Genomic DNA, 11,300 nt, shown 5'->3' on the forward strand with positions numbered 1-11,300 from the left:
ATAGATAAAACAAAATGCACAATTTGAAGGCATTTATTTGTAATTTATTGGCCACTAAATATTCAGATTTTGGATTCCAACAAGAAGCCTCCCATTTTCTTAATATGTCCTGTCCCATTGCAAACACTCCTTTTAAGCTGTAATGAATGCCAACTAATTGGCTCAACCAATCCATATATTATTACCATATGCCATTAAATTTCACTTACATCATTAACTCTTAGTTCTTCAATGCCAAGCCACTTAACAATGAAGAGTGGATATTTACTTTGCATTTGATTACAAACCAAACCCTTACCAATAGCAAAGGAAAAAGCTTGAATTGCCCTAACCACCAATCCACGAACTATACATTTCCGTATCTCTCCCTCTTTTCTAATCAATCCACCAGCTCTTGTGACCTTACGTCACCAGCAGTCACGTATTGGGCCCCGCCAAACTAAGCATCCAATATGCATTAACGGGTGTGATGTTGACACAAGAACCGTCTGTGCCGTGTGATTGAAAATCCCGTTAACGCCGTGAACTCCACGACTGCTTTATCACCTAATCACTTAAAGGAGACAGAAGAGAAATTAAAGGGAGAAAACTCCATTTATGCCCACTAACTATATGCGACTTTAACATGTCATGTATGATAGTTTTGTAAAAGCTGATTTAAGAATAAAATATTTTTTTTAAATATATCAAAATAATTTTTTTTTTATTTTTATATCAACATGTCAAAGTAATAATAAAATATTAATTTTCTTTATTAGCAATGATAAAAATGTTTGAAAATGTACATACATATAGATAGCAGGTTTTAGTTTCATGTCATGGAAAGCTGATATAAAAGATGTTATGTAACAAAACAAGCATGATGTGGAACAATTGGTAGCAATTTTTAGTTGATAAGTACAAGTAATAGAGATAATGAGAACGAAAGTAAATATTCATTGTAATTATATATATAAAAAGTCATGAGACCAAATCACTATGCACTTTCTCACAAATCATTATGTCTAGAATAATAAATTTTTTAAAATTTTAATTTGATCCTAAACTTTTTTTCTCTTGTAATTGCACACCCTTTCAAGCATAAAGTGATATCTAATTGCTTCTTTAAAAAAAAAATGATGGAATTCAAAAATAGAAAACCGAATGGCAAATTCACATTTCTTATAAAAAGTTCATTTGATCCCATCATTTTCAATCAACAAGTAACTAATTTATTTTAGCTGTCAGAAATTCAATTTTAATATAAAAATTTATTTTATTTATTTTCCAATCCTTTTTTCTGTAAAGAAAAAAATCGTCATTGACGCTGGTCCCGACCACAAAATGATTCGATTTTAACATCAATGAGTTTCATTTGACAATGAGAACTTCACCTAAGTGTTGTTTTTCCTTGACAAGATAGATTTGCCTGAAAATATTTTCAAGACTGGGTTGATTTTTTAGTTTTTGAGTCAATTTTTAAGTTGTTTAATGCCATAAATAGGTTTATTAAAATGTTTTAAGCTAAAATAAATTTTTCATGAAAGAAAAACCCAAGACCTTGATTTTTTTGGCCACTCTCTAGTCATCAAATTTTACAAATAGCAGATGATGCTTTGTCTATTTTTTTTAAAACAAAAAAAGTTATTTTCCCCTTTAAAAATAAATAAATACATAAACTAAGGCTAGACACGCTATGGACTTGAAAGCCTACATGTCTGAGCTTTTTTTTTAGAAGGCCCTGCCACGGTGGGCCATGTGACTAGACTCCTTTTTTATCTTTTATTTTATTTTGTTTTTTCTTTATATATATATATATATATATATATATATTTAGGTCAAAAGTAAATTTAAGAAAAAATTCATCAAAACAGCTTTAGTACATAATTTGGATTGCAAGTTTAACGAGTTACTCTAAAGTCCAGGTCGATTTAATATTTTTTTTAAAAAAATTATGCCATATTGAATTTTTTTAAGCACTTGATTTATTTTAAATTTATCTTCATGATTTTTTTTTCATGTTGGATTAATTTATTTAAATTTAATTCTTATGATTATCACAATCTCGTGATCATGGTGATGGATGTAGTTGGTTGACATAGGTTGAGTGGAGCCACTTTAGTATGTCAATATTTTTTTTATAAAAAAGTCTTTTTGTAAATTTTTTGTTCCTTTAATTTGTTTATTCTAGTATCATCATTTATATTTTTTAAAATAAATTTTTTTTCTATTTTTTTATCCTATATTAGGTATAAAAAAAATCAAACACATTGAATTTGATTACTCGAATTGGAGGTTTGATAAATTAGACCATGAAACATAAGACAATAAAATATATTGTAGGCTGAATTGTTTTTAGAAAAAAGATGCTATATCAAAAATAATTTTAAGTATTTGGTTTAATTTGAATGAGTCTTTATAATATGTTTCATTTTAGATTTTATAGGATTACTTTGATTTGTCTTTTATTGATTTTTTTATTATCTTTATTTTTTAAAATCAAAATCATATTATTATCTCTGATTCAATTTATCAGGTTTAATGAGGTTGCCAAACAAAATTTGGAGTCCTGATTAACGTTACTTTATTTATCTGTAATTATATTTAAATTAATATAAATAATCAAAATGGATATAATAAAGAACGAGATTCATGCCAATAAGATTCTCATCTTTGTATTTACCTTGCTTTTTCAGGTTTGGTTTTATATTTAATTTAAATCTAATATCCTCCTATAATATCGTATTAGAGAGAACTATAACATAATCTTTCTGTATGCCCCCACAAGTTATTAACATGTAGGTCCAAATTGACACATTTTGCATAATCGAGGACTATACCTGTAGTTTGCCCACATAGATTTTTATAACACCTGCAAACACTTGAAAGCACACTCTTCACTCTCTCACTCTCTGCTACTTTCCTCTTTCCCTATCTGAAAAAATAATTGGAAGACGGTGCAAGAATGTGGAAAGCGGTGAAACACTAGAGAAAGAGAGCGACTGGCTAAAAAAGAAGAAAGCAGATTTTGAAAGCTAAAATAATGCAGAGATTTCCATTCCTACTATGGACTCTTCTTTTTTGCTTAGCTTTCTCTACTTGTTTAGCTAGACAAGGTAAGAAGCTTTCTCTGCTGAACTTAATTGGCTTTTTTTTTTGTTCATTTCCTGCTGTAAAGATTGATTCTTCTTTGTTAGGGATTTGGATTGTTGATTTGTGAAGTGAATTTCGTGTTCTCGTGATAGGTGTTGATGATTATGAACTGTTTTCTGGTTTTTAAGTTTCTTGCTTCTGATTAAGAGGAGTTGTTTCAGTTTTGTTGGTTTTTAGTTTTTTCTTTTAGCGTTTGGATAGAGGAGCAGAATGGGAAAACAGAGTGTGTGTGTGTGTTTTTGTTATTGAAATCTATGGTTATGGATATGGAGTGGGTGTGATTTGGATCTGTTTGATTGTTGAGAAGGTGTAGGAAAAGAGAGGAAGAAGGAAGTTTTACGTTTGGAGTTTTTTCTTGGTTATGTATTTGTTGAGAAGGCAAGAATATTTGACTAAATTGGGACTTGTACAGCTATTTGGTTTTGTTATTCTTGATTCAATATTTTATTGGGAGACAAGAACATGAAACATAGAGTAATTTTATGATGCTCAAGTGGTAACTAGTGGCATCCTGCCCACTTTAATGAAGGAGATGAATACAAGCAGAGCAAAGAAATTCTAGGTATATATATTCTTATAATTTCGTGGGTTATGAATTTTATTTTCTCTTTTTTCTTATGTCTATCTCTTTCTTTAAGCGGATCAGTTAGTAACTAAGAGGATGACACTAGTTACTCTCCCTCAACACATAAAATTTTCCATGAAACATATTATACTATGATGTATATGGAGAATTGAAATGGCAAGAGAGAGAATTCTTTCTTTCTTTATTTGTTGATTCATTCTGTTGTTTTATTTGGATAGCTGATCATTTCTGTAAAATTGTCCAGTAGACTGGGCCATTAGATTCTAGAGCAGAAACTATTGATAGATTGTCATTTGCTTAGTATTAGCTTACACAGTGAAAATGTGTGTAGCCTGTTGGGTGCTAATTCACTTTTGAAACTAGACATTGAAGTAACAAGGAATATCTGGTTAGATATTTGCACAACTTGAATCATTTAACAAATGTGAGTTCAGTCTTGTATGCTTGAATGAAGTGCTAGAGGCTAGAGCAATGACTATGTTTGTTTTGACATTATATAATCCATTCTTCTTTTTCAGTGTTACTTAATAGATTGCTAATCTTCCTACAGCACCTTGGGTTATGCGCATAAGTTGTGGAGCTCGCTTGAATGTTCATACAGCACCAACCAATACACTTTGGTATAAGGATTTTGCATATACAGGAGGGATTCCAGCAAACGCAACACGCCCAAGTGACATCAGTCCTCCACTAAAAACTCTTCGCTATTTCCCCCTATCATCAGGTCCCAACAATTGCTACAATATTAATAGAGTGCCGAAGGGGCATTATACTGTAAGGGTCTTCTTTGGACTAGATGGACATCGTAATTTTGATAATGAACCATTATTTGATATTTCCATTGAAGGCACCCAAATTTATTCTTTGAAATCTGGTTGGACTAACCATGATGACCAAGTATTTACTGAAGCTCTAGTGTTTTTAACGGATGGAACTGCCTCTATCTGTTTCCACAGCACAGGTCATGGAGATCCTGCAATACTTTCTATTGAGATTCTTCAAATGGAAGATAGAGCATACTATTTTGGCCCAGCATGGGTTCAAGGGATAATCCTTAGAACAGCCGCCAGATTGAGCTGTGGTAATGGGAAACCGAAATTTGATGTTGATTATAGGGGGGATCACTGGGGTGGGGATAGATTTTGGAGTCCAATCAAAACTTTTGGCCAGGGATCTGATTTAGCTAGATCTACTGAAAGTGGCATCAAGAAGGCTTCAAATGCACCAAACTATTATCCAGAAGCTCTTTATAAGACAGCCCTGGTTAGCACTGATACTCAACCAGATTTAGCATACACAATGGATGTGGATCCCAATAGAAACTACTCAATTTGGTTACACTTTGCTGAGATTGATTCTTCAGTCACTGCAGCAGGGAAAAGGGTATTTGACATTTTGATTAATGGTGTTGTTGCTTTTGAAGATGTAGACATTGTCAAAATGAGCGGGGATCGGTATACTGCCCTTGTACTGAACACCACAGTCACTGTTAGTGGAAGAACTCTGACGATTGGTTTGCGTCCTAAAGAAGGCAGTCATGCCATAATCAATGCTATTGAGGTGTTTGAGATTCTTACATCTGAGTCCAAAACTTTATTGGAAGAAGGTGCATATACCATCTCATTCTTAATAAAATTCCTGTTTATTTCTATTCAAGGAATATATAGGGCGCACTAGAATGAGGCTTGCTACATGCCATATACCCCTAAGCTGTTGAAGTTTGCAGAAATTAGAATTCTTTCATTACTTCAAAAAAATGCATATAAATACCATATCAAGTAATGTATTATTCAACACTAAGTTAACTTTTGATGGGTACTGATCCTAAGCTAATCACAATTTTACCTATTAAATTGGCACTTCTCTCACTGACCATCTTGCATATAACAAAAAAACAAAAAAAGTTGAAGTTTGACGCAATTGAATAGCAACCAAAATCTTCTCATGGTTGCATCATGAGGGTTTTGGATCAATTTGTTGTAACCTCTTGTTTGGCCATTATTTAAAATGGGCTCCTAATTACCTTACAAATTGTGTCACATTGTTGATTTATGTGACATGACATTGATGCAGACCTTTTTATCCTCTGCTGTTTTGAAGTATAAGATGCAGTTCTGCAGGTATTTAGAAGAAACTGTTCAAACACATGTTGTGTTCCTATAGATCTGCCATTGATCTTCATTTCATAAAACACATGTTTGAAGTTTGTCTTATGGTTCTTTTTGCTCAGATTTATTATATAGATAGGAAAAGCAATTCTGCAAAAAGTTCGGAATGTGTAAACTGTTACTTATCTGAATGTTCTTTTTATCAGTTAGAGCTTTACAGTCATTGAAGAGTGCATTGAGCCTTCCTCTTCGGTTTGGGTGGAATGGTGATCCATGTGTTCCCCAAGAACATCCATGGAATGGAGCAGATTGCCATTTTGACAAGACTAGCAGCAAATGGTTTATCGATGGACTGTACTGTCTCGATCCTTTTCCTCAAATTCATTTTTATTCATTTTTCACTACGATTTATCTGAACCAGATATTGTCTTTTATTGAATCCTTCTTGTTATTCATTCACTTCACTCGTTAACTTCTCAGTGCCTTATTCCACTCAAAATCATGAAACTCTTAATTAGTTCAGCATTTTATTGTTAAACAAGAAATCTTTCTGTGGTGCTCATAATATGTTTGCAAAGTTTGTAATTGTTTGTGCATTCAAAATCACCACCTTCTTAATGTTTTATCCAAACAAAATTGTGCAGAAAATGTTCAATAGTTTAGCTTCGCCTTGTTTTTCTTTTTGCTGAAGAAAAATCTCTGGTACTGATAATAAATTTAGAAAGTACTCAATCTTGGCATTGTTCAAAGACATGATGATTGTTCTGTTCACTTTCTGGTCTTCTATGTTAATATATATGAAGGGAAGTTATGTTATCCATACTAAGAGGCTTCCTGAAAAACATTTCTCATTCCGCACATACTTTCGGGTGAGAAATAAAAGCTCTAAATAATATACATATCTGTTGACAGACTTTATATTAAGAATTTTACATGAAATAAATATGTTTCATTAAGTTAATTTGGAGATCTACTAAGAATAATACCTTCAATTTTTTCCTATAATTGGCTGATTCATAGGTTACTTCTCCAGTTAATTTGACATTAAAATTATTAATTTAATTCTTGTTATTTTAAGATGTCAATATTATCCATCACTTAATACGGATTACTTCTTCATGGTCAGTTCCCTTGACAACCAAGGTTTGAGGGGTTTCTTGCCAAATGACATATCCAGACTACGTCATTTGCAGAACATGTAAGTTTCTAGCACTTTTGGTCCTCTTCTTGCAACTAAAACTCTGACCTTCTAACTCTCTGTTTTCATCTCTTAATTTGCTCCGACTTTCTACATTTACAGAAACTTGAGTGATAACAGCATCCGGGGAGCTGTTCCACCATCAATTGGAACAATACCTGGCTTGGTAGTACTGTAAGTCTGCTTATCTATTTACCCCATTATTAAGTCAGATTTCTACACAAATAAAACTGTTCACTGATGATAATAGTTTCCACCAAAGGAGCTAATGTGAGTGCATGTGACAGAGACTTGATAAAATATGATTACCATATGATTATCTTGTATTATCATTTATTTTCTTAGAAAAAATATGCTTATAGTAGTTTGTCCATTCAAATCCTTTGTTCCTCCAACCAGCCACTCCTGCTTGCTTTAACAACAAATAGAACTTTACTTTTTCACTGATTTTGCATTTGAATTATTTGATAAGATGCAAAATGAGGAAGTTGATGGTTGCTTAATTCAAATTCATGGCAAAGTCCATGATGCAACTCGCATTTACCTGGGTTTGATAGAACATAATTATGTAACTTTTGCTGAAAATTCTCACGTAGGAAAAATTAGCCACTGCTAGCCCAAACAAATAAAATCAAGTGAATATCCAAGTAGTCATTGTATAATGGAATAAGGAACACAAATTTTAACAATAAAAATTATATAATTGTGGCATAGAAGGACCACAGCCATAAAGGCAATTCAGCAATCACTGTGCGAATCAATTGGTTCATATTAGTTTGTGCATGCATGGTATCATGGATAACTTGATCTTTCCCCACTAAGTATGCAGAATGGTAAAGAATTAGAAAGAAAGAAATACTTAATGAAAAAGAAGCAAATATAATCTCTTGTTGCCTCCTCTTTCCGGTGTTAGTAGAGTCATTTTTTGTCAGTAATGTGATCCTGTGCTCAAGGAAATGTGCAGTCAGCATAATTTCAATTTGCAACCCTCTTTTTTTTTTAAATAACTTTGTTTTTAGAAAAAATAGAAGAACAAAGAAAAGGTGATTCTGCCCATGTGGAAATGTGAATCAACTCAATGTTAACTTCTGGGCGAAACACCAGAAGCTGGATGCAAATAGAAGTGCATTTTCCAATCCTACTCATGTGATTTAACTGTACTAATAAAATGTCTGATCATATCTGTTGCGTACAGTGACCTTTCATACAATTCCTTCAATGGATCAATTCCTGAAAGCCTCGGACAGTTGACAGCATTGCGAAGACTGTAAGAATTTTCTTGCAGTTAATTAATCCACGGAAGTATATATTCGAACTACAATTTAAGCTGTTATGGTACAGGAATCTCAATGGTAACTCTCTGTCTGGAAGAGTCCCAGCAGCGCTAGGAGGAAGACTTTTGCATGGAGCTAGCTTCAAGTATGCTGCAACAAGTGTTGCTCTTTAATATTGCTGGCTTTGAATGGAATACGTATCATAACATGTTCATGATATGTTGAATATGTTTACTTAGACTATACTTTCATCCTTTGCTTATTTTTATCACAGTGAAAAAAAAAGGCCATAACTAAATTTCATTTATAACCATGTCTAAAATGATACTTACTGTAGTTTGTGCAGTTTTACAGATAATGCAGGTCTTTGTGGCATACCTGGATTGCGTACATGTGGCCCTCACCTTTCTGCTGGTGAGAAAATTGGCATTGCATTTGGTACATCCGTGGGATTCCTTCTAATGGTTATCTGTTCAATGTGTTGGTGGAAAAGACGACAGAATATTCTCCGTGCACAGCAGATTGCAGGTAAAGGTTTTCATGATAAACTCAGATATACATACATGATATGATTTTAATGGCAAAGATGCATCAAAAAATAAAGTGGCACGCAAAGTTAATTATAAGCAACACCTAGATTCTATTCCGTGTATAAGAGAAAAAATAGTGTTGTCTCAGACATGGTTGTGGATGAAGTGCTCGAAAGCACAAATCTGCTTGATTTTCTCCTCTTTGCGCACTTAAAGCATGCTTTCTCTTGTTTACAGAAAGAGGTGCCCCATATGCAAAAGCAAGGACGCAATTATCGCATGATATCCAGATGACAAGGCATTATAGTCATGGCAATGCTCGGACAGCTGCCGAGAACGGGCCTAGCTTACTATCATGATGCAGTCCATTTTAAACTTGCTCCTCTGCTGGTTTTTGGATTCTGATTAGTTTATTTCTTAACATGAATCCACCCAATTTGATTTGAACTCCCATTCTCGTGGAACTCAGGGTTCTGCAAGCTTTTGTTTGGTGAAGTTTGAAAAGTGAGAAACACCAATAGAAGATCCTATCCACCGTCAGTGCCACCGAATGTCATATAGAATGAAAAACCATACAAGCTGCTTTAAATCTGCAATTTTTTGGCTCAGTACTGGCAAAGGAAGGTTGTATGGCTTCGGCACTGATACACGGTGATATCAAAATGGTTCCTTTTTTTTTTCTTTATTTTGTGTTTAGGTTCATAGGAAGGGAGTGTTGTAAAATATCTCCATGAAGTCACAAAACTACGATCTAGATCAATAGCGGATACACATGTAATTCCCATTAACTTTTTCAGCTTTTCGTAATGGTTCTATCTTGCTATGTTTCTCCAGAAGAATACGAGTGAATGCTTTTGTGCAAACAGGCACTTGTATTGATTCCACTAATTTTGTGTCTTTTGCGTTTGTTTCTTGAACATAATAATAATAATATGAAGGAGACTAATCCATTCAAGAACAAACATTCTTGAATATCTGGAATTGTCACCAGTTATGCATCTCTTTTGAAAATGTTCTGGGCGTATCCCTTTGGGCTGGGAAGCTAGCCTGTTCGTTATGGGGAAGCAATGATCCGGACCGAGTATAGCTTCAATTGCTTTCACTCGGGTTGGAGTTGAGTTGAAAAGTGACCGAGACACTCATAACTTTTCGGCTCACTATAACTTGCAGTGAGCTATTTTTCTAGCAGTAGACGGCCCAATGCTGACATGCGTCCATATTCGGAGGGATAGTAGAATATCTTGTTGACAAAAAATTTTGGGAGGACTGAGGTGCAAAGATACTTTTGGTTTTTCTTAAAATTTATATTCTCCGCATAAACTATAAATTTAAAAATTTTTAAGAGATAAAAATCTTAAATAGATTTAGATTTTTTTAGATTTTTTTTAAAATTATCTAAAAATAAGATATTTTTGTTGGCTTTGAATATTTACTTCAAGGATAAGTTGTCGTAAATCACAAGTCATTCAAGTATACAATCTTTAATAGTAATTCACATGAACTACTAGTAAAAAATTTTCTAAAGCCCTTTTAAGAGAGGGGGATTGCTATATATTTGAGTGTTAGCTCTTTTCTTTTGTATTTAAGTGTTTATGTACTTTATTGTATTGTATAGAAAATAAGAGTCATAATATTCTATTTATAAAGAAACTTAAAAATCATATAAATGATAAAATATCAATTTTTTTTAAATAACATCACATATTATTTTAGGATAATTTTAAAAATTTATTCAATCAAGTCCTTACTTGATTTTTTTAACTTTAGAATTGTAATCTCTTGTGTTAATTATATTCTAGTCCTTAATTTCTAAAAATTATTTACAATCAAGTCACACTTGATTAATTATTCCATTTTAATTTCTGATTAATGGTTCTTATGTGCATGACCATTAGATTCCCTAATAAGTTGGCTCAAATATGAAATATAATACTAAATTAAATAATTTAATTATTATCAATTCAACAATTGATTGATTTATATTTGAAAATCAAGTACAATACCTAGTAACTTGTCATGATCCTTAAAATATTGAAAAAGTCATAAGTGGTTTGACTTGATCTTTCGGTGATTGATTTTTCAATGTAATTATTATTCCTTCATTAAGAATATTTTTATTTAGACATTATAGCATGAAGTATGTTTACTTTGTTAAATCATTTTAGCTGTTAACTCTAAAGTTATTGATTTTTTAAATAAAATTTGAAACTCTTTTCAAATTTCATTCAATATTGGTTAAGGATTTAACAGTCAATATTATTTGAAAACAGATGAAACATTTTCTTTAATTCATCTAAGAGGATAAATCTTCTTTTGATTACTCAATTACCTTCATATAATTTATGTTATATCTAATATCTGCCTGTTTTTACCATTGATTAGGATAACATGTAGTCATGATCAAAGTATAGTACTTACTATATAAAATAACTTAATGATCTCAAGTTCAAGGATCACTTGCAAAACTATCAA

The 11,300-nt window shown here is 32.4% G+C and overlaps 1 protein-coding gene across 2 annotated transcripts; it reads left to right on the top strand.

Moving 5' to 3' along the window:
* The first annotated feature begins 2,866 nt into the window (after positions 1 to 2,866).
* Positions 2,867 to 9,716, top strand: LOC118047278 (receptor-like protein 4). 2 transcript variants are annotated; one of them, XM_035056521.2, is made up of 9 exons: positions 2,867 to 3,095; positions 4,269 to 5,324; positions 6,033 to 6,180; positions 6,953 to 7,024; positions 7,127 to 7,198; positions 8,220 to 8,291; positions 8,366 to 8,443; positions 8,645 to 8,826; positions 9,066 to 9,716. In XM_035056521.2, the coding sequence occupies exons 1-9, from the start codon at positions 3,023 to 3,025 to the stop codon at positions 9,185 to 9,187; spliced, it is 1,875 nt and encodes a 624-aa protein (XP_034912412.1). In that variant the 5' UTR covers positions 2,867 to 3,022; the 3' UTR covers positions 9,188 to 9,716. The 2 variants fall into 2 exon arrangements, with proteins under 2 accessions (XP_034912412.1, XP_073264884.1); XM_073408783.1 differs by having other exon boundaries at positions 2,879 to 3,095; positions 4,237 to 5,324.
* Positions 9,717 to 11,300: the final 1,584 nt, after the last annotated feature.

The sequence above is a fragment of the Populus alba genome, chromosome 4 (assembly GCF_005239225.2).
Source record: "Populus alba chromosome 4, ASM523922v2, whole genome shotgun sequence".
Lineage (NCBI taxonomy): Eukaryota > Viridiplantae > Streptophyta > Magnoliopsida > Malpighiales > Salicaceae > Populus > Populus alba.